This window comes from Macaca thibetana, chromosome 9 (assembly GCF_024542745.1).
Source record: "Macaca thibetana thibetana isolate TM-01 chromosome 9, ASM2454274v1, whole genome shotgun sequence".
In the NCBI taxonomy this organism is placed as follows: Eukaryota; Metazoa; Chordata; class Mammalia; order Primates; family Cercopithecidae; genus Macaca; species Macaca thibetana.
The window spans coordinates 128,271,931-128,292,786 of record NC_065586.1 but is presented as its reverse complement, the minus strand read 5'-3'; the positions used below and the strand labels follow the sequence as shown (position 1 = coordinate 128,292,786).

Below are 20,856 nucleotides of genomic sequence, written 5' to 3'. Positions count from 1 at the left end.
GAGCCAGCAGAGCTAGGTCGAGCAGCTTCCCACCCCCTCGTCTTCCTCTGGCTCCCCCACCCCTCAATGATTAATATGTCTGTTACTCACCTGTGGGACCGTCCACGGCAAACATCACCAACTGTTCTCATGCATGTGCAGAAGTTCCGTCCCTTTCCTAATTGTTCGATCTCTTCGATGGTTCACATTTGACCAACAGCCACGGGAGAGAGTCTCCCAGGTGGTCGACCTGAGCCAGGTGCTGCCAGGCACCCCTGACTGCAGAGCTTGCCCTCCAGGTGATCTCGCAGGTGAGACCTGGGGCTTTCCTCCACAGTGGGCGGAAGGCGCAGACCCCGTTTTTGGTGTTCAGAGGCACTGTTCAGGGAATGAACTCAGAAGTGCAGAAATGGCTCATACGGCTTTCAGTTCAAACTTTAATACCTTTGAAGGGACTTTAATCGTCTAAGATTTAAAACATTTTTTATTAAAACTGTACAATAATTTACAAATGAGTAAAAATTCTCTGGTATATATCATAGGAATCACAATACAAAAATATGTGTAAAATCTCGTAGATCACCATACAAACCTACGTTAGGCCTGTGAATACGGATTAGCACTGAACAGAATGTCACGTGGTTAGAGGGTGACTATGAAGGGAGTGCCTGGGAGGACACACACACTGCTCGGCATGCTGCCATAAGAAAACGGGCCGGTTAGTTTTTGCATAAATTTACAATAAAGCTTTTTAAAAAATATACAGTAAACAAATATATGATTTGATACCTATATTCAGAATATGAGTTTCCTGAGCCTAAACTTAAATTCCACTCTGTGTTAAAACACATACTCCCTCTCAGGGTTTCAAGGATGGGATGACAGTGAGTGTTGGCGAATGCATCAGTGCCTCCAAACCCACGCTTGGGCACTCTCTTCTTTTTGACTTCTAGTCGGTGTTCACAAGCCCTGTAAGGCACTCGGGGTATCCTGAAGGCTACAGATTCTGCCAGGGCAGAGACTTTAAGGAACAGCCATAGTCCTTCTCCAGCTCAAAATCTGGACCGTGGGCACAAGGTAAACAACACACTGGTGTCAACAAAGAAATCTGCGATTTACGTGGATTTTTACTTTAGACAAACTGAAGTATCTATGTTGTTCTGTGTGTTGAGCACAGAGTGTGATGATGTTAATACAATATGATGTAAATGTTGATGTCCTGGTTACACAGTAAGCATTTCTGGCCACATTTCAGGGTCCTTCCTCTTGCGTTATTAGCGGATGATGCATTTATACAGACTTCCCCTGTTAGAAAAGCTAGCAGTAAGACAGCCCAAGTACTCGGAGGAAATTCACTCTAGCCCATTGGTTTGGAAAAAGAAAGTATAGCCTACAATTTAGAAATGCACCTTATTTTTAAATACTTGAATTCTGTTGCTGCTCACTGGACCAGGAGGAGTCAGTGATAAATGTTCATATTTACCTTTTTGGGGGCAAAAACCCAGTTCTGAAATGCTGGATATTGTAATCAGATGTAAAGAAGGTGCCTATGATAGAAGAGTGAGAACAATGATATCTGAGGAGAGGAACTGACGCTCCAACTAGATGTGAGCTTTCAGGAATGGGACAGGGATGCAATGCAGTTTGGATGTTATTCAGCACGTTCCTTGTACCTTCTCCCTTTCGTATATACATACTTTTTACATATAAACAATTACAACTTCATAAGAATTGGTACATATTTACATGCTTCTCTTTGCTGTATAGTTTGCCTTATTACTATTACAGACTGTGATTAAGAGTGCCTGTGGTGGATAGAGGTGTATGAAGTGCTCCAGACATATATACAACATGCAAAACCATGATGACCCAAATAAACATGAGGGATGTGAATCTGAGTTTCACTGCACATCTTTAGATCCAAAACAGCTGGCCCATGCAGCTGTTGTTCCCATGCAGGACAACACTAGGACCATGCCAGGAGCTCCCCCAGAGGAGGAGCCAGGCTGGCAGGGAGGCAGGTAGAGTTACAACGTATTTCTGGATACCTGCATCGTAGAGTCCATCGGACTTCAACTCAGCGGTTCACCCATAGCGCTACGGTAGCTTTTATTAACACAAGGCTATTGTGTGCCATTCAGTTCTGAGTATAATAAATGTACCAAGAAGATGCAGTCATTAAAATGAGACAAAACTATGCACAGAGGACTGAACAAGATTTCAGACTTGAGACGCAAACCCCAAGGTCAGGCTCAGCTAGAGACATTGAACTGGCCCAGTATCTTGTCTGAGTAAATCAGGAACTGTGGCTTGAATGACAACAGAAACGGATGGGTCTTTCTTGGACAAGTGCTGATTAATAGTGCATTTTCTAGCAGAAACCCTGCAGCCACCAAAGAAAATGCATACCTGTCTGAGAGTATTAGCTTTTCCCTGATTTCAACCTAGGGAACCATGCCTGGGCCGCGGCCACTATGTCATCTGCCCCAAAGTCAGACATTTCTTCTGACACAAATATAAAATGAACCTAATACTTCCAGACAACCCAATCCTCCCTGCAGCAACCGAGTCACCTCCTTTATACAATGGTGCACGTTACATTCACACCTGGCTGCACATCTAACTGCCTCAACTTCTAGGTGCCTCAAAACGGCTAAATCCCATGAATTGCTCTTCTGGTTGAGTGAAAACACGCATAAACGCAGGCATGTGCACACAAGTGAGTGTGCACACACACACCTCCTGTCAATTCAGCTCTGAGAGCAATAACCTTAGACCACCAAGGGTGGGAGGACACAGAAGTTCCATCTTCAGGCAGTCAGGCTCCATCCACAGGCTGGACGAAGCTCCCGGGCTGTGACCTGGGTCTCCCAGCAGGAATGGAAATCACACCTAACGTTGCCTTCACCAATGCACTGCTTCCTCTCTGAAAAAGAGTGGAGAAAATACCATTTAGTGCGACGACCTGGGGCATGTGGGCACCACGGGTCAGCACTCAAGGCAGTTGGGGCCTTGACCAGGCACTGGCTCTGCACAGGACAGTCCTTGAGCCAATGGCAGGCGCTGCCCTCATGGGTCCAGCACCAGCTACAGCACCACATCTTGAGCCTCCAGCCCGGGAGACGCACCCGGCCCACACTGAAGGCCACATTCTCAGGAAGATGAGTCCATGCTCCCCACAAAGCCCCTACAGAAGTGACCTTGGATCTTTCTCACCATGTCTGGGCCAGCGGCCCGGTTTCCACCCAGCTTTACTCATTACTTAGAAAGTGGGCCTCTGCTAGGTTCAAATTGTTTATTTCCTTTTGATTTTTTAATGTTTTTGAAGAAGTTATGAAGGAGCTGCTTTTCACAAGGGCGGGCCCCGGATCAGTCCCTGGGGCACAGCAGCATTGGGTGGGAGGCCACGTGGGCTGAGGGGCGGGAGAGAGGGCACGCTGGGACAGAGGCAGAGGGCCCAGCAGTAGAGACACCACGGTTTTCTAATCTCGGAGAGGTCTGAAGAGCTTTTTGGTTTTTCATTTTTTAACCTAACTTCTAAGATATTACCTCAAACAGAATGAAAAATAAATGTAGTCAAATGACACATACATGTTTACTTCTTCCCGTATTAAGCGTTACAGTTGAAATCTCTGCCGCAGTTAACATAGTACCTTGTTCTTTGTGCCTTTAATCAGGTTCATTTCTAAATACGTTGTGGTGGAACCATCGATCTCTAGAAAGTACAGGAGGAAGGGGACCTGCCAGTCCAGCCCTCATATTTTACAGATGGAAAAGCTGAAGCCCCATGTAAAATAGGGATTTCCCTCGGTGACACTTCCAGGCTGAGCAGGGCCAGGGATCCGGACACCGACCTAGTAACACTCCCGCCCCATCAATGCCTCTCTGAATTATGTGATCAACTGCCTGGGGTATGAACTACGCACATGCAAATAGAGAACAGAGGTCTTGTTGAAAATATTATGCAGAATTTTAAAAACTCACTCCCCAAACTGAAGGGACAAGACGAGAGTGTTTGGTTTCCTGTGGTCACTCGATCCCGCTCCAGAGCCAGCTGGTGCTCTCCATTGTCAACACGCTCCACTCACTACCCTATTTCCAGAACAGGAGACTTTCTGTCCCATCCATGGCTGCAACATACCACTCACACACACACACTGCATGTGCATGTACACACAATGCACAATACACATACATGCACATGCACAAACAGCACATACACACTGCACATGCATGTACACACAACACACTGCACATACATGCCCACACAATACGCACACATGCACTGTACATGTGTACACACAATGCAAAATACACATGCACATACAGTGCACAACACACATACACATACATGCACATGCCCAAAGACACCACTCACACACAGCCCACACATGCACACAATATATGCATGCATACACAACACACCACTCACAGCACATGCATTCACACACTATACACACACACACACACACACACACACACATCGTTCTGCTTCTAGGTGTGCAGTCCTCCCAAATCCCTTCCGCCCCACCCCATCTCTTCTGGGGGATGTGGTCTTCTCCCTCCCATCCTCCCTCCCCTTTCTGGCCACAGTGGAAGCAGCTGTTCTGGGGGTCCCCAAGACCACCTGCATGTCTGGGGACTCACTGGGATTCACAGGACTCAGCACACAGTCACACCATAGCAGGGCCACACCACGGCAGGGTCACATCATGGCACAGTCACACCACAGCAGAGCCACACCACGGCAGGGTTACACCACGCAGGGCCACACCACGGCAGGGTCACGCCATGGCACAGTCACACCACAGCAGAGCCACACCACGGCAGGGTTACACCACGCAGGGCCACACAACTGCAGGGTCACGCCATGGCACAGGGTCACGTCATGGCACAGTCACACCACAGCAGGGCCACACCACGGCAGGGTTACACCACGCAGGGCCACACCACTGCAGGGTCACGCCACGGCACAGTCACACCACAGCAGAGCCACACCACAGCAGGGTTACACCATGCAGGGCCACACCATGGCAGGGTCATGTCATGGCACAGTCACACCATAACAGGGCCACACCACAGCAGGGTCACGTCATGGCACAGTCACACCACAGCAAAGCCACACCACGGCAGGGTTACACCATGCAGGGCCACACCACGGCAGGGTCATGTCATGGCACAGTCACACCACAGCAGGGCCACACCACAGCAGGGTTACACCACGCAGGGCCCCACCATGGCAGAGTCACACCACAACCACCACACCATGGCACAGCCACACCATTATCGCAGCCGTATAATCAGGAGGCATGGCTGGATCTACAAGGGAAGCGTTCACAGGCACAGCCTGGAGAGGCCTGTGAGCAGACTTCCTGTGCTCTCTCCCGCCCATTCTCTTCCCCACTGCGAGGTGCACGTGGGGCACACACTCCCTCCAGCAGCAAAGCACAGCCCCACGTATGCAGTGTTTCTGCTCAGGGAATTCCAGCTGAGACCCAAAATTCATGATTTTGATTGGGGGACTACTCAGTTGTGCACCCCCGGCCCACTAACATGCCCGGCTCTCAAAAGAAGGCCGGTGTTTGCCATGAATCACATTGTTTGCACAAACGGTCTAGGCAGGAACTTCCTCACTAAAGGAATGCTTCAAAGCCAAGTTCCCAGACGCCAGCCCTTGCACACAGGCACTTCTGCAACTAGCAGCCTCAGGCCTGTCCACAGAGACACTCTTGAGTGAGGACTTTGGGGTGCCAGAGCTTGCATGGGGGAATTGAGGAGCCCCATGGAGCCACAGAGACCAAGGCCAGACCCATGGGTGGCCGCCTCCCACCTGTCCTGTGCCTGACATGGCTCCAGCTTGGATGAGGTCCTCAGCTGACTGTGAGGGACTGTGTGCTGAGTCCTGTGAATCCCAGTGAGTCCCCAGACATGCAGGTGGTCTTGGGGACCCCCAGAACAGCTGCTTCCACTGTTGCCTGGAAGTGTGGGGGATGGGGGGACATGGGGCTGCGAATTGCCTTCAGGGAGCACATTCTTTTACATACTTGGCTATTCACATGGCAAATATTTACTTGAGTGTATCAGTGCCACAGCAAGGGTTCCACAGGAGAAACCCAGGCAACCCTCATCCCAAGAGCTCCCAGTTCTCAGGGAGGGGGCAGGAAAGTGCTTCTCGGGCGGCTGAGCTTCGAGTGACAGGAGAGAGGCAGGATGTGGGGAGCTCAGGCATAGTGCAGGTGGGGCCCCAACCAGCTCACAGCCCGGGGAGCCCAAGAGTCCCATCGACAATGTCCATGCACACACATGGACACTACCCAGTGCCCCGTGGCCATGCATGATGCTGGGGGAGGATGAGCACTGAGGGCCCCTGCCCTTCACGCTGGAGGGGAAAGCCTGGGTAATTTTATCTTGGGCTGCAATAAGGATGGCTGATGAAGCATAGGAACAAGTTGACGACCACAATCATGAACTTGGCTCATTGGACAGTGCCAAGGGCTGCAGCAGGGACAGGAGATGACAGCATGCCTGGGGCACCACCCAGGGCTGGCACAGGGTACTTCTGCAGGTCGGGGCCCCCAGCCCCACAGGCACGAAGGCACCAGAACCTTGCTAAAAGTCGCAGAGGCAGAACCCTCATCAATAACACCACGGGTACCACGTGCAGACGGAGTTGTACATATGGATCAGGAAACAGCATTCTGATTGATGTCAAAACAGAGCACGAGGAACAGGCCCCTGCCGTCTGTGTGTGTGCTGGAAATTTCCACTGGGATCTCAACTGTTTGGAAACATAACACAGTTGGCAAGGAAGACAAGAGCCTTCCTGGGGTCCGGACCTCTGCTTGCTTCAGAATTCATCAGATGATGAATGCCACTGGAAGGCTCAGAACCTACAGCCTCAGTTTCCAAAAGTGTGCATGAGACAAGCAACCCCAGGGTTCTCACACAGGGTGAACCGCTTGGGAGGTGGTGAGACCCTGCAGCCTGGATCCTTGCTCTCTTCCCCAACACTGCCCCACAAATACACAGATTCCCAGCTGACAGGACATGGAGCGAGGGCCGAGCACAGGACCTTTCCCCATAGGCTCTTTTGTCTGAGAAACTTTAGCCAAATATTTTCAAACCAAACAGAAACAAATGGCAACCACTAAATCTGCTCACGGTCAAGGTATTTTTTTCTTGAAGCTCTGATTTGGGGAAAATATGAAATAGACCTTACCCAGATACAGACTTAGCCTCCTCCTCCTTTTCCTCCTCTACCCACTTCATGGGGTCTCTCTCAACCCTACAGAGGGGACCAGTGCTGTTACCAACTCCCGTCTGCCCAGAGCCACCTTTGAGGTCCTCTCCCCAGCCACCACGGAGGAGCCCCATGTGGCCCACACAGATGCTGGGATAGTCCTCAGGCATGTGGTGTTCTGCCCTGGGTCAACCTCCTGATTTTGGCTCTACAGCTCCCTAATAAATAATAAAGGCAGAAGCCACTTTGATGGTGCAGGTGGCAGGTAGGACACTGAAGTGGGTGCACAGGAGCAGGTGCACACACACCACAACCAAATGCACAGTGTGCACACACACGCACACTGCCCAGGGCACAGAAGCAAGTGTATACACACCACGACCAAATGCACAGTGTGCACACACATGGACACTACCCAGGGCACGGGAGCAAGTGTATACACACCATGACCAAATGAACAGTGTGCACACACACAGACACTACCCAGGGCACAGGAGCAAGTGCGCACACACCATGACCAAATGCACAGTGTGCACACACACACACACAGACACTACCCAGGGCACAGGAGCAAGTATATACACACCACGACCAAATGCACAGTATGCACACACATGGACACTACCCAGGGCACGGGAGCAAGTGTATACACACCATGACCAAATGAACAGTGTGCACACACACGGACACTACCCAGGGCACAGGAGCAAGTGTTTACACACCACGACCAAATGCACAGGCACACTCCCCCCACGCGCTGGCATGCACGCACACACACGTGCGCACACTTTCTCCCTATTCTCCATGGGTTCCTGGTTTCATTTTCTATCTGGTGGTGCAGCTGCTCTCACAGGCCTCCACAGCGATGCCCAGCTACCCTTTCTGACATCAGCTTCTCTAATAATGACATCCCTTATTAATGGCCCCATGGCCAGCCTAGTGAAAGGATCCATTATTGCTTTAACCAAGATGGTTGCATTATAGATTGCAAGACAGCTGGCCCGCAGGCTGTAAGCTGCTGACTGAAAAGAATAAATTAGACAATAGAGCAATAAAGGGGGAGGGGGACCCTTGGTTTCAAGTCAGTTGTTCAGTTTCTGAGATTTTGTGCAAATCACCCAGTCACATTTGAGAAACATCTTTGCCCTTGGTAAAAACAGAAAGATTCTAAACAAAAAGCAAGAAAAACAGCTCCAAAGCCAACAGGAACCAGATCAGAGGTTGGTATCAACTCCCAAAGTTGCAGATTCCGACTCCTAACGTGACCCAGGAGTAGCCGCAGCACCAGCACGTCAGGAGACTCCGCAGGAAGCTTCAAGCAGCAGCACTCGCAGCAAGCAGAGGCCTGGAAATAACCAAATGTCCACCGGAGGGGAGGTAAAGCCCCCGCACGAGCTGGCAGATTGGAGGTGCACATGGCTGAATCCTGCACAATGACTCCAAGCACAAGCACCCAAGGACGCCTTTTAACAAAGATTCAAACACAATTGGAGAGTCTGCCTTTTGGAAACGTGTCTGCTGCAAAGCACTGCACAAAGCCCTCATGGGGAGGGGAGGGGATGGGCCACAAGGTCAGAGGTCAGTGTTTGTTTTGCGTGGCAGAGCCACAAAATGAGCAAGCAGGCTGCTGCAGGGTCAGCAACAAGAGCGAGGCACACACCAGCACCAGGACCAAGACCATGCTGTGCACCAAGAAACACGAGGACAATGCTAGGCTTAGGATGCGGGGACCAGGCAGGAGCTGCAGGCAGAACCCTCCCGCTGGTCCCGCCGTGCAAATGCAATGTGACCCCATGGGTGCCTGTGAGCTGGAGCCTGCACGGGAGCTGCCTCTGCCATCAGACAAGCACACGGCTGACCCCAGGGCGGAGCCCCTCCCCATTCCCTCTTGGGGCTGGAGCCCTGGCTGATGAAGCTGCCCTAACGGGCAGTTGCTGGGGGGCAGATCCTGCAGGGAGCACGGTGGGGCACCTGGAAGACTCCGCCCCCTGATCGGGGTCTGCAGCCTCTGCTTCCAAAGACAGGCAGTGCCTGGGCAGTACTCAGGGAGGGGAGCTTCCCCCAGCTCCGCAACTGCCCTGGGAGTGGACAGCCCCAGAGGACTAATTGTTCACACTTGGGTGAGCTGTTTCTAAACACCTCACCTTTTGTTTCTCTTTCTTTTCTTTAACAATATAGACAAATTCAGTAAGAAAACAATTTCACTGGGCTACGATGCGGAGCATTAGAGATTTCTTTTAAGTGAAGGCTCCTGCTCCATCATGCACGATGCCCATGAACTGGATACATTCTGAACAGGGGCAGCCTTTTAAAATCCCTGGGTTTTAAGATAACCAGACAGACATCATCTCCAGCAGCAGAACGGCGGAAGCAGACTGTGGCCCAGCTCAGAAGCAGTCTGTGGCTGCTCATCGGCATTCAGGCACCTGCTCCGCAGAAGCTGTAAATCTGAACCTGCTGACGGTTCATCAACACACCTTGATCTTCCAGACCCTGAGCTGGCCCAGGCCCAGGCCCTAGAGATCCAGCCCACCCTGGGGTCAAATGGGGACCAGACACGCTGGCTCTGCCGGCTCAAGGGACCCCGCCAGCAGCCCTGCTCTCCCATCTTGTGGTAGCAGATTAGGGTGGACACCTCACCCAGGACGGCCCTGACCACAGAGCCAAGCAGAAGGGACTTTTATAACAAAAAGGAGGAGTTATTGACCCTGGGGTGGAAGGAGACAAGGACGTTCTTGTGTGGACATTCACATGCAAACAATGAACTTCCACCCGGACGGAGCCCCATGTGCAAAGTTAACTCAAATGAATCGCAGGCATTTTAAATTTAAGACATAAAACCACGGATTCTAGAAGGAAATGGGAGAAAATATTTGTGACTTTGAGTTAGGCAAGTTTTTCTTAGTTCTAACATCAAAAACCACAATTCATCTTTTAAAAGCAGATAAATTAGACTTTATCAAAATTAAGAACTTCTGCCCTTTAAATGACACTCGAGAGAATGAAAAGACGAAAGAGACTGGAAGAAATACTTTTCAATGGTGTATCTGATAATGGCACGTATCCAGAGTAGAGGAAGAAGCTCTCAAAACTCAGAATAACAAAGTAAACAACCCAATTCAAAAACGGGCAAATGATCTGAACAGACGTTTCACCAAAGAAGGTATACGGATGGAAAATCAACACACAAAAAGATGCTCAACGTCATGAGTCAGTAGTGAAATGCAAATGAAACCCCAAATAAGATGCCACTCCCCCTCCATTGGAAGGGACCAAATAAGGAGAACCCGCCTAACCATGTGAAGACGTTGTGTGGGGGGCAACGGGAACCCTCCCAGCGCCGGTGGAAATGCAAAACGGAACAGCCACTCTGGACAACAGTTACTTATAAAAGTAAGCACGCACTTGCCACGTAATCCAGCAGACCCAGTCCTAGGTACTTACCCAAGAGAAAGGAAAACTTGCTTTCACGAAAAAACCTGCACACACATTAGAGCAGTTTTGTTCATATTTGCCCCAAACTGGAAACCACCCTGACGTCCTTCAACAAGACCCTGGTGCACTGTGGTCCTTTGCCCCGAGGGGATTCAATTCAGGAACAGAAGGAGAACCCACGGAGCCACACAGCACAAGGAATCTTACGTGGGTTTTGCTGAACATAAACATAGCCAGATCCCCAAAGCTGTGCTACGTGACTCTATTTACCTGATGTGGAAGTGGCAAAACGGACATGATGAGAAACAGGTCAGGGCTGCCAGGGAGGGGCCACTGCACAGGCAGCAGGAGGCAGCTCGGGGATGGGATGGTCTGTGTTGGGGCTGGGGTAGCACATGGATGCATGTGCTCTGCATGGGCCACAACCCAGAAAGTCATCGCAGACACACCACACACACCGCAGACACACCACCACGCACAGTCCACAGACCACCACAGACACACCACACACACCACGCACACTCCACAGACCACCACAGACACACCACACACCACCACGCACACTCCACAGACCACCACAGACACACACACACACCACGCACACTCCACAGACCACCACAGACACACCACACACCACCACGCACACTCCACAGACCACCACAGACACACCACACACCACCACGCACACTCCACAGACCACACACACCACACACACCACCACAGACACACCACAACACTCCACAGACCACCACAGACAACACACACGACCACAAAATGCACCACCATGAACATACCACAGGCCACACACCACAAGCATACCGCAGTCAATTGTACTACATGTAAATTTTTTCAAAAAGTCATTATGTGAAGAAACACAAATGAAATACCAGCTGTACAACGGCACCTGGCTGCATTACAAACGAAGAGCCCTAGGGAGGGTGGGTAAGAAAAGAACCTACCTGAGTTGTTTGGAGAACAGTGTTGTGTGTGGACACCATGAGGCTGGGGGAAAAGGAACTGTGCTCCAGCTGGGGCATCTGTTTCCTGCAGGGTCTGGGCCATCCTGAGGTGACACGGGTGTATGCCAGGGCTGAACAGATGAACAGGCACATCACAGACAGTGAGCGCCAAGTGTCTGCTGCCGCCAACGTTACAAACAAGGAGAGCATGGCTGGGAAGAACCACACACCATTGGCCTGGAATTGGAGGCATCACTACGGACTTGTGGTTTCATAACAGCATTAGATAGATAGGTAGAATGACGAGAGACAGGGGAGGGAAAGAGGGAAGGAGAGAGAGGGAGGGAGAGAGGGAGGGAGAGAGGGAGACAGAGAGGGAGACAGAGAGGGAGGGAGAAAGGGAGAGAGAGAGGGAGAGAGGAGAGAGAGAGAGGAGAGAGAGGGAGGGAGAGAGGGAGAGGAGAGAGGGAGGGAGAGAGGAGGAGAGAGAGGGAGGGAGAGAGGGAGGGAGAGAGGGAGGGAGAGAGAGGGAGGGAGAGAGGGAGGGAGAGGGAGGGAGGGAGAGAGAGGGGAGGGAGAGAGAGAGAGAGGGAGGGAGAGAGGAGAGGGGGAGAGAGAGAGAGAGGGGGAGAGAGAGCAGGAGGAGAGAGAGGGAAGGAGAGGGAAAAAAGAGAGGGAGGAGAGGGAGAAAGAGGAGGGAGGGAGACAGGGAGGGAGGGAGGGAGGGAGAGGAGAGAGAGAGGAGAGGAGGGAAGGGGAGAGAGGGGAAGGGAGAGGAGGGGGAAAGAGAGGGAAAGAGAGAGGGGGAGAGAGAGAGGGGGAGAGAGAGAGGGAGGGAGGGAGGGAAGGAGAGAGAGGGAAGGGGAAAGAGGGAGGAGGAGAGAGAGGGAGGGAGGAGAGGAGAGAGAGGGAGGGAGAGAAGGAGAGAGGGAGGGAGGAGAGAGGGAGGGAAGGAGAGAGAGGGAGGAGAGAGGGAGGAGGGAGGGAGAGAGAGAGAGAGGGAAGGAGAGAGGGAGGGAGGAGGAGGGAGGAGGGAGGGAGAGAGAGGAGGGAAGGAGAGAGGGAGAGGGAAGGAGAGAGGGAAGGAGGGGGAGAGGAGGAGAGGAGGAGGGAGAGAGAGAGGGAGGAGAGGGAGGGAGGAGAGGGGAGAGGGAGGAGAGGGGGGAAGGAGAGAGGGGAAGTAGAGGGGGAAGGAGAGAGGGAAAAGAGGGAGGAGAGAGGGAGAGAGGGGAGGGAGACAGGGAGGGAGGGAGAGAGGAGAGGAGAGAGAGGGGAGGGAGAGAGAGGGAGGAGAGAGAGGGGGGAGGGAGAGGAGGGAGAGGGAGGAGGGAGAGGGGGAGGGAGAGGGGGGAGAGAGAGAGAGGGGGAGAGAGAGAGAGGAGAGGAGAGAGGGAGGGAGGGAGGGAGAGGAGGGAGGAGAGGAGGAGGGAAGGAGAGGAGAGGGAGGGAAGGAGAGAGAGGGGAAGGAGAGAGGGAGGGAAGGAGAGGAGGGGAGGGAGGAGAGAGGGAGGGAGGGAGGAGGGGGAGAGGAGAGGGAGAGGAGGGAGAGAGGAGGAGGGAGGAGGAGAGGGAGGAGGAGGGAGGGAGGGAGGGAGAGGGGGGAGGGAGGAGAGAGAGGGGGGAAGAGAGAGAGGGAGGGGGAAGGAGAGAGAGGGAGGGAGGAGAGAGAGGGAGGGAAGGAGGGAGAGGGAGGGAAGGAGAGAGGGAGGGAAGGAGAGAGGGAGGGAAGGAGAGAGAGAGGAGGGAGAGGAGGAGAGAGGGAGGGAGGGAGAGAGAGGGAGGGAGGAGAGGGGGAGGGAGGGGGAGAGAGAGAGGGAAGGAGAGAGGGAGGGAGGAGAGAGAGGAGGGAGGAGAGAGGAGAGAGGGGAGAGGGGAGGGAAGGAGAGAGAGGGAGGGAGAGAGAGGGAGGAGGAGAGGGGAGAGGGGGGAAGAGAGGGGGAAGGAGAGGAGGAGGAGAGGGGGAGGGAGGAGAGAGGAGGGAGGGAGGGGAGAGAGGGAGAGGAGAGAGAGGGAGGGGAAGGGGAGGAGGGAGGGAAGAGGGAGAGGGGAGAGGGAAGGAGAGGAGAGAGGGGGAGGAGGAGGAGAGGGAGGAGAGGAGAGGGGGGAGGAGGGAGAGAGGGGAGAGGAGAGGAGGGAAGAGAGGGAGGGAGGGAGGAGAGGGAGAGGGAGAGAGGGAGGAGAGAGAGGGAGGGAGGAGAGAGGGGAGGGAGAGGGAGAGAGGGGAGGGAGAGGAGGAGAGGGAGAGGAGAGGAGGGAGGGAGGAGAGAGGGGGGGAGAGGGAGAAGGGAGGGAAGGAGAGGGAAAGGGAGAGGGAGGGAGGGAGAGAGAGGGAGAGGAGGAGGGAGGGAGAGGAGGGAGAGGGAGAGGAGAGAGAGAGGGAGGGGAGAGGGAGAGGGAGAGGGAGAGGGGAGGGGAGAGGGTGGGGAGAGAGGAGAGGGAAGGGAGGGGGGAGGGGGAGGGGAGAGGGAGAGGAGGGAGGGAGGGAGAGGAGAGGGGGAGGAGAGGGAGGGAGAGGAGGAGAGGGGGGAGGGAGGGAGGGAGGAGAGGGAGGGAGGGAGAGGAGAGAGAGGGGAGGGAGAGAGAGGAGGGAGGGAGGGAGAGGGAGAGGAGAGAGGAGAGGGGAGGAGGGGAGGAGAGAGGGAAGGGAGGGGAGGAGAAGGAGGGAGGGAGGGGGAGGAGAGGGAGAGAGGGAGAGGAGGAGAGAGAGGGAAGAGAGGGAAGGGAAGGAGAGGGAGAGAGGGAGGGAGAGAGGGAGAGAGGAGAGAGGGAGGAGAGGGAGAGAGGGAAGGAGAGGGAGAGAGGGAAGGAGAGGGAGGGAGGGAAGGAGAGGGAGAGGGGAGGGAGGAGGAGGGAGGAGAGGGAGAGAGAGGAGGGAGAGGAGGGAGGGGAGGGAGGAGAGGGAGAGAGGGAGAGGAGAGGGAGAGGGAAGGAGAGGGAAGAGAGAGGAGGGAGAGGGAGAGAGGGAAGGAGAGGGAGAGGGGAGGAGAGGGAGAGGGGAAGGAGAGAGGGAGGGAAGGAGAGAGGGAGGGAAGGAGAGAGAGGAGGGAGGGAAGGAGAGGAGGGAAGGAGAGGAGAGGGAAGGAGAGGGAGGAGAGGGAGAGGGAGAGAGGGAAGGAGAGGGAGAGAGGGAGGAGAGGGAGAGGGGAGAGGAGAAGGGAGGGAGGAGGAGGGAGGGAAGGAGAGGGAGGGAAGGAGAGGGAGGGAAGGAGAGGGAGGGAAGGAGAGAGAGGGAAGGGAAGAGAGGGAAGGAGAGGGAGGGAAGGAGAGAGAGGGAGGAGAGGGAAGGAAGGAGAGAGAGGGCAAGGAGGGGAGGAAGGAGAGAGAGAGGCAAGGAGAGAGGGCAAGGAGAGAGAGGGAAGGAGAGAGGGAAGGGAAGAGAGGGAAGGGAAGAGAGGGAAGGAGGGAAGCACAGGTATGTGGGTGTGCACAGGTTGGTTTGCACACGTATTTCCAGGCTGTCTCTGAGAGGGCCTGGAAATACTGTCACCTCAGTAGCAACGAGCACACCCTGGTCCAGAGACCTTGGTTTCTGAACACTGCTCTCCAACACAGAAGCCAGAGCTCCTTGGGGAAGGAGTTATGGACAGAGAGGAAGAGAGTGCTCTGCAGGGCGCCAGCCTGGAGGAGTGCTGGAGGCTCTGCGGGAGCATCTGGGTGAGGAGACATTAACAGCCTCACTGGGCCATGACCCAGGGACAGACTGAACGGCCGGATGCACACAGTGCGATACACAGGCAAACAACTAGGAGAAAAGGGGCAGGTCTTCTCTATAGGAAAATTCTAACCAATGAAATAGAAGGAAGGGGGAGAGGACGTCCCCACAGGAAGAAGTGCTGCAGGGAAGATCCACCAACGGGTGCAGAGATCTGGGCAACGTTCACGGAGAAGTGTGGTCTTTTCAGTCTCGGCAAATCTCCCCCAGTACACGCACAGATTACACAGGGCTCCTCAGTGGAGACCCTGGCAGACACCCCCTTAGCCAAGTGATCAAGGTTACGGCATCAGTGATGAAATACGCCCACCTTGGGCACCCTGGTGTGGTACTTAGGGTCCGTCACTCCTGGGGCATTCCCCCCAGATGCGTTACCTCCACAGAACCACAGGCCAGGCAGATCCTCCTGAGGAACCTATAACATAACCAGCTAGTTCTTATCCAAGCATCAAGGCCAAGAGTGATGAGGAAGAACTAAAAAGCTGTCACTGACGGCAGGCACTACCGAGACAGGATGAGTGAATGCAATGTGGGATCCTGGAACAGAAAGGAGCATTTGCCAGGAGGAAACCTGGAGAAACCAGAAACCAGAAACTAGAACCCAGGTTGTGGCAAAGTTTTGAAAATGTATCATGATTATGTAAGACAGGGACAGGCTGGACGCAGTGGCTCACGCCTGTAATCCCAGCACTTTGGGAGGCCGAGGCAGGCAGATCATGAGGTCAGGAGTTCGAGACCATCCTGGCCAACATGGCGAAACCCCATCTCTACTAAAAATACAAAAATTAGCCGGGCGTGCTGGCAAGCGCCTGCCTGTAATCCCAGCTACTTGGGAGGCTGAGGCAGGCGAATTGCTTGAACCCGGGAGGAGGAGGTTGTGGTGAGCCAAGATCGTGCCACCACACTCCAGCCTGGTGATAGAGCAAGACTCCATCTCAAAGAAAAAAGACAAGACAAGACAAGACAGGAACATCAGGGGAAGCAGGCTGAAGGGCACACAGGACTCTCTATACAATTTGTGCAATTTTAAGTCTAAAATTATTTCAAAATAAAAAGTTGGGGAAAAAAGCTAATTGGAGAGAAGGGAGACGCTCACTGCGACAGCACAGTAACATCTCACGTCTCATTTACTGTGCAAAAATACGCTCGATCAGACATTGTGGCGGTTCCTCTCCCATAGAGCAGGGCACACAGTGCACCTGCTGGGCTGTGGGTGAGGGCCCTCTGCTTCCTATGGGTGTGGGGTTGGTGGTCTAGGGCTGCGAGTGGGAACTAGGGCACAAAAGCCCCTTGCTGGCTGCAAATTTAGGTAGTAGCTCTTTCGTGACACCCTTCGAACTCACGCTGGATACCGCACGCTCGGACCAGACACGGTGGGAGAGGATCCCGGGAGGATGACAGCCGCCTCACTTCAGAGGAGCCCTGTGGGCTGGTGGCCTCAGCCCAATGCCCCCGCTCTGTAGCTTCCCCCAAGGGAGCCCGCGAAGGCATCGCTCTCCTCTCCTCCCTCGACTGAACAAGCTGAAGAGGGCATTGCTGCCGGCGCTCCGGGCGGGGACAGGTTTCCGCTCACAGGTCTCCCCACCCCTCGGGGTAGTTGCAGGGTTGGGCGACAGCCCTGGGTGAGCATCTGGGGCTGAGGTCTCCGCCTGGTGCAACGCGACGGTTTGGGGCCTAGCGTTCGAGGCTCGCTCCCTGACCCTGGGAGGCTGGCGGGCCTGGCCGAGGAGAGTGGTCTTCCGGGCGGAGCCACACAGACGCCTTGTCCCCGTGGCCGAGGAGAGCGGTCTTCCGGGCAGAGCCGCACAGACGCCTTGTCCACGATGTGCCTGTAGCTTGTCAGCCCCCAGGTGGAGAAGCACCTGCCCACCTCTGTCCCCACTGTGCCCACGGGCTTGAGGCACAGTCTGCACATTGCTGGCCAGCTGCCCTTCCCTGATGACGGTGTGGCCTGTCTACTCTGACCACCCCACGGGCACACGCTGGGAGCAGGAGAAGCTCCGTCACCTCCAGCTCCAGTACCCAGGAAATGGCTTCATCCAGGGACGTCATCCATTCATGTCCACGTCCCAGATGTCACCGAGGGCGGCTGTGGGGGTCCCTGCTCCCCAGGCCCCCTTCTCCTAGCCCGGAGTCCTCTCTGTGACCTGTCGTGGGGAACTGCTCGGGGCTCAGCATGGCCTGGATGGTCCACCTGCCCCCGCTGTGAGGCCTGGTCCGCAGGGGGTGGAAGTGAGGCAGCCGGGAAGCGTCCGCGGGGTCGTGCGTATGTCCACACCGTGTGTGTCGCTGTGCTGTGGGGTGTTCACTGCCCCCCACCACCCTCCGGGGACCCTGGAGGCAGTGGAGCTCCCGACCTCTAGCTGCGCTGTCCTTGCCGCACAATTAGAGACGCCCTGCTTGGAGCTCCAGCTTTTGCTGTGGGAGCAGAAGTCCCTGGGGACGTGGGAGCCATGTCCTGAGGGCTGGTGGGCCTGTAGTGCCCTCCTGTGCCAAGCAGTGGGTGTCCTTGGACAGGGCTGGGGCTGTTGACCTCCCACTCCTTCTAGAATGAACCCCTGCAGAGAACTTTCTGGCCTGAGGCTGTGCCTGGGTGCACTTGGGGGACGCAGGACCCAGATCCTGCCTGGTGCCCAGGTCCCGACCCACACAAGGACAACGCCTTATCCACAATGCGCCTGGAGAACGTGCCCCAGGGGACCTGCAAGATGGAGCCGCTGCCCCCCTCGTACCTCCTCCTCGCCGCTGCCCCTCCTGAGTTGAGGGTGAAGACGGAGCCACTGCCCCCTCCTGAATCGAGGGTGAAGATAGAGCCGCTGCCCCTCCTGAATCGAGGGTGAAGATGGAGCCACTGCCCCCTCCTGAATCGAGGGTGAAGACGGAGCTGCTGCCCCTCCTGAATCGAGGGTGAAGACGGAGCCGCTGCCCCTCCTGAATCGAGGGTGAAGACGGAGCTGCTGCCTGATCCTGAGCTGAGGGTGTGGTCGCACCTCCTCCTCCCCCTCCCATTTTCTATGCAGGGAGCATCTCCCAGGAGCAACAGTGCCTGTGGCCCACAGCCGCTGCCCACTGCAGGAGACACAGCTGGCTCTCGGACAGGGTTTGTGTGGGTGGAGGATTACCCAGGTGCCAAGGCAAGAGACTGAAGGCACAAACTGTTTCAGTATAATAAAGAAAATAGTTAGAACAAGAATAGTCATAACACAAATTAGATATAGAGATGATCATGGACAATTATCAATCATTATTATAAACATTATTAATCATCGACTTTTAATATTACTCTTTGTTGTATTACTAATATAACCTGGGAATAACCGGCGGGCATAGGGTCAGGTGCCGAAGGGACATTGCGAGAAGTGACCTAGAAGGCAAGAGGTGAACCCTCTGTCACGCCCACGTAAGGGCCGCTTGAGGGCTCCTTGGTCAAGTGGTAACGCCAGTGTCTGGGAAGGCACCTGTTACTTAGCAGACCGCGAAAGGGAGTCTCCTTTCCTTGGAGGAGTCAGGGAACACTCTGCTCCACCAGCTTCTTGTGGAAGGCTGGATATTATCCAGGCCTGCCCGCAGTCATCCGGAGGCCTAAACCCCTCCCTGTGGTGTTGTGCTTCAACGGTCACGCTCCTTGTCCACCTTAATGTTCCTCCCGTACTCCTGGTTCCTCTTTGAAGTTCGTAGAGGACAGCGGTAGAAGACATAGTGAAAATCTTAAAGTCTTTGATCTTTCTTATAAGTGCAGAGAAGAAAACGCTGACATATGCTGCTCTCCCTCTCTACTTCGGCTACCTAAGAGGGAAGGGCCCCTGTCCTGTGATCACGTGACTTGCTTCACCTTGTCAATCACTTAGAAGATCCACCCTCCTTACCCTGCCTCCTTGTTCTTGTATGCAATAAATATCAGTGCACCCAGCCGCTCAGGGCCACTACTGGTCTCCACGTCTTGGTGGTAGTGGTCCCCTGGGCCCAGCTGTTTTCTCTTTATCTCTTTGTCTTTATTTCTTACAATCTCTCATCTCCACACGTGGGGAGAACACCTGCTAAGCCCCGTAGGGCTGGACCCCATAGGTGTGGGTCAGAGGTGGGGGAGGTGGAGCGTTCTCTGGGCGGCCCCCCATGGGGCTGCCACTGCCTCCCCAAGAACCAGCTCACCCTGCCCCAGAGCCCCACAGACACAACCAATCTTCAAACTCTCCCGTAGGGAACCCCGCTGGCAAGGAAAGCTCCGAGGTGGAGCACGCCCCGCCCAGTCCTGACCTCCTTCCCTGCTGGGAGCAACCAGAGTCGCCTCCCCAGAGCGGACACCTCAGGTGCTGGGTCCGAGTGAGGGACGGTGCTCACGGTGAAGTGCACGGGAGCAGTGGAGGGGGGTGCACTTGGAGAGCAGCCTCGACGCACCTACAGGGTTTCTCCCTTTTCTGCAAGCCTCTTCCTGCAAGTGGGAGGACGGCCAGCCGTGCCAGATGCCAGGGCCCTGTGGGGCACCGTGTCTGCAGACCCTGCCCCCAGCAACAGCTCAGGCCACAGTCCACACGAGCCCCCAGGCCCTGTCCCATGCGTGACGGGAGAGGTGATCTTGACGGCCAGCAGTGGAGGGGGTGGCAGAGCCACACATGTGCAGACTGGGACACAGAGGTGTGCAGGAGAAGCTGGGGCTCACCTCGCAGGGAGGGGCGCCAGCAAATTTAATTCTCATCTCAAATGGGGCTGAGTCCTCTAAGCAGAATTAGCAGGCCAGGAAGGGCGTGTGTCAGCTTGTGCAGGGTCACCACACAGGGCGGGAGGGAAAAGGCCGTCCCTGTGGACAGACGGCAGCCCTTACCTGTCAGCTTCTTGGACCACGGCTCCCTTCTTGCGCCAGTAGAGCCACAGGTGCGTCCGCCGTCCCTCACCTGGGCTGCTCCTTGTGTACGAAGGCTTGGGGTGAGGCTTCGGTTCCTGCTGGGGTCCATGGCCTGCAGGTCTGGCCTGCGCAGGGGCTTCCAGGCCAGGTGGCTCAGGTGGCTCTGGGCGCTCAGGGCCTCTGTGACTTCTGGAGATGCACTACGGAGGCAGCCTCTGGCATCCATGTTCCAGCTGGCTCTGCCCCCTCGTCCCATCTCCTGTCACCACACTCCCCACGCCTTCCTTGGATCAGTCCCGTGGTGCTCCCAGCTGGCGGCCTTCCTGTCTCAGGCTGGGTAGGAAGGCAGAGGGTTGAGGGCACCCCATGGCCCACGGCGGCCACAGCTCTTGTCTGTCCCCACAGAGATGACGATGAAGGAGGGTGGGTGTGGGGTCTGTTGGCCAGCAGGTGTTTAGGACCCCAGCAACACATTGCAGCATTGGAGGGGCCACTGAGGTGTTGGGGAGCCCTCCCAGGACCATCCAGGGAGCCTCCTTGAATGAAGGTCACCATCCAGGCGGCTCAGTCACAGCCTTCATCTTGTCACTGGGCCACGCCTCTGTCGTTTCTGAAAATCTTCCTCCAGACACTGGTGGCAACTACTGTGAGGACCAAGAGAGAGGAGAGGACCCGAGGCTGGTGCTTCACA

The 20,856-nt window shown here is 54.9% G+C and overlaps 2 protein-coding genes across 2 annotated transcripts in view; both read right to left on the bottom strand.

Annotated features, from left to right (window-relative positions):
- Positions 1–20,856, bottom strand: part of DPYSL4 (dihydropyrimidinase like 4) — a 50,370-nt gene that overhangs the window by 19,578 nt on the left and 9,936 nt on the right. The window lies entirely within an intron of this gene.
- JAKMIP3 (Janus kinase and microtubule interacting protein 3) overlaps positions 446–20,856 on the bottom strand; it is a 135,819-nt gene continuing 115,408 nt past the window's right edge. The window contains 2 exon segments of the mRNA XM_050805555.1: positions 446–2,905; positions 20,145–20,854. Of these exon segments, the coding sequence (XP_050661512.1) occupies positions 20,751–20,854 (104 nt within the window). The 3' untranslated portion in view covers positions 446–2,905; positions 20,145–20,750.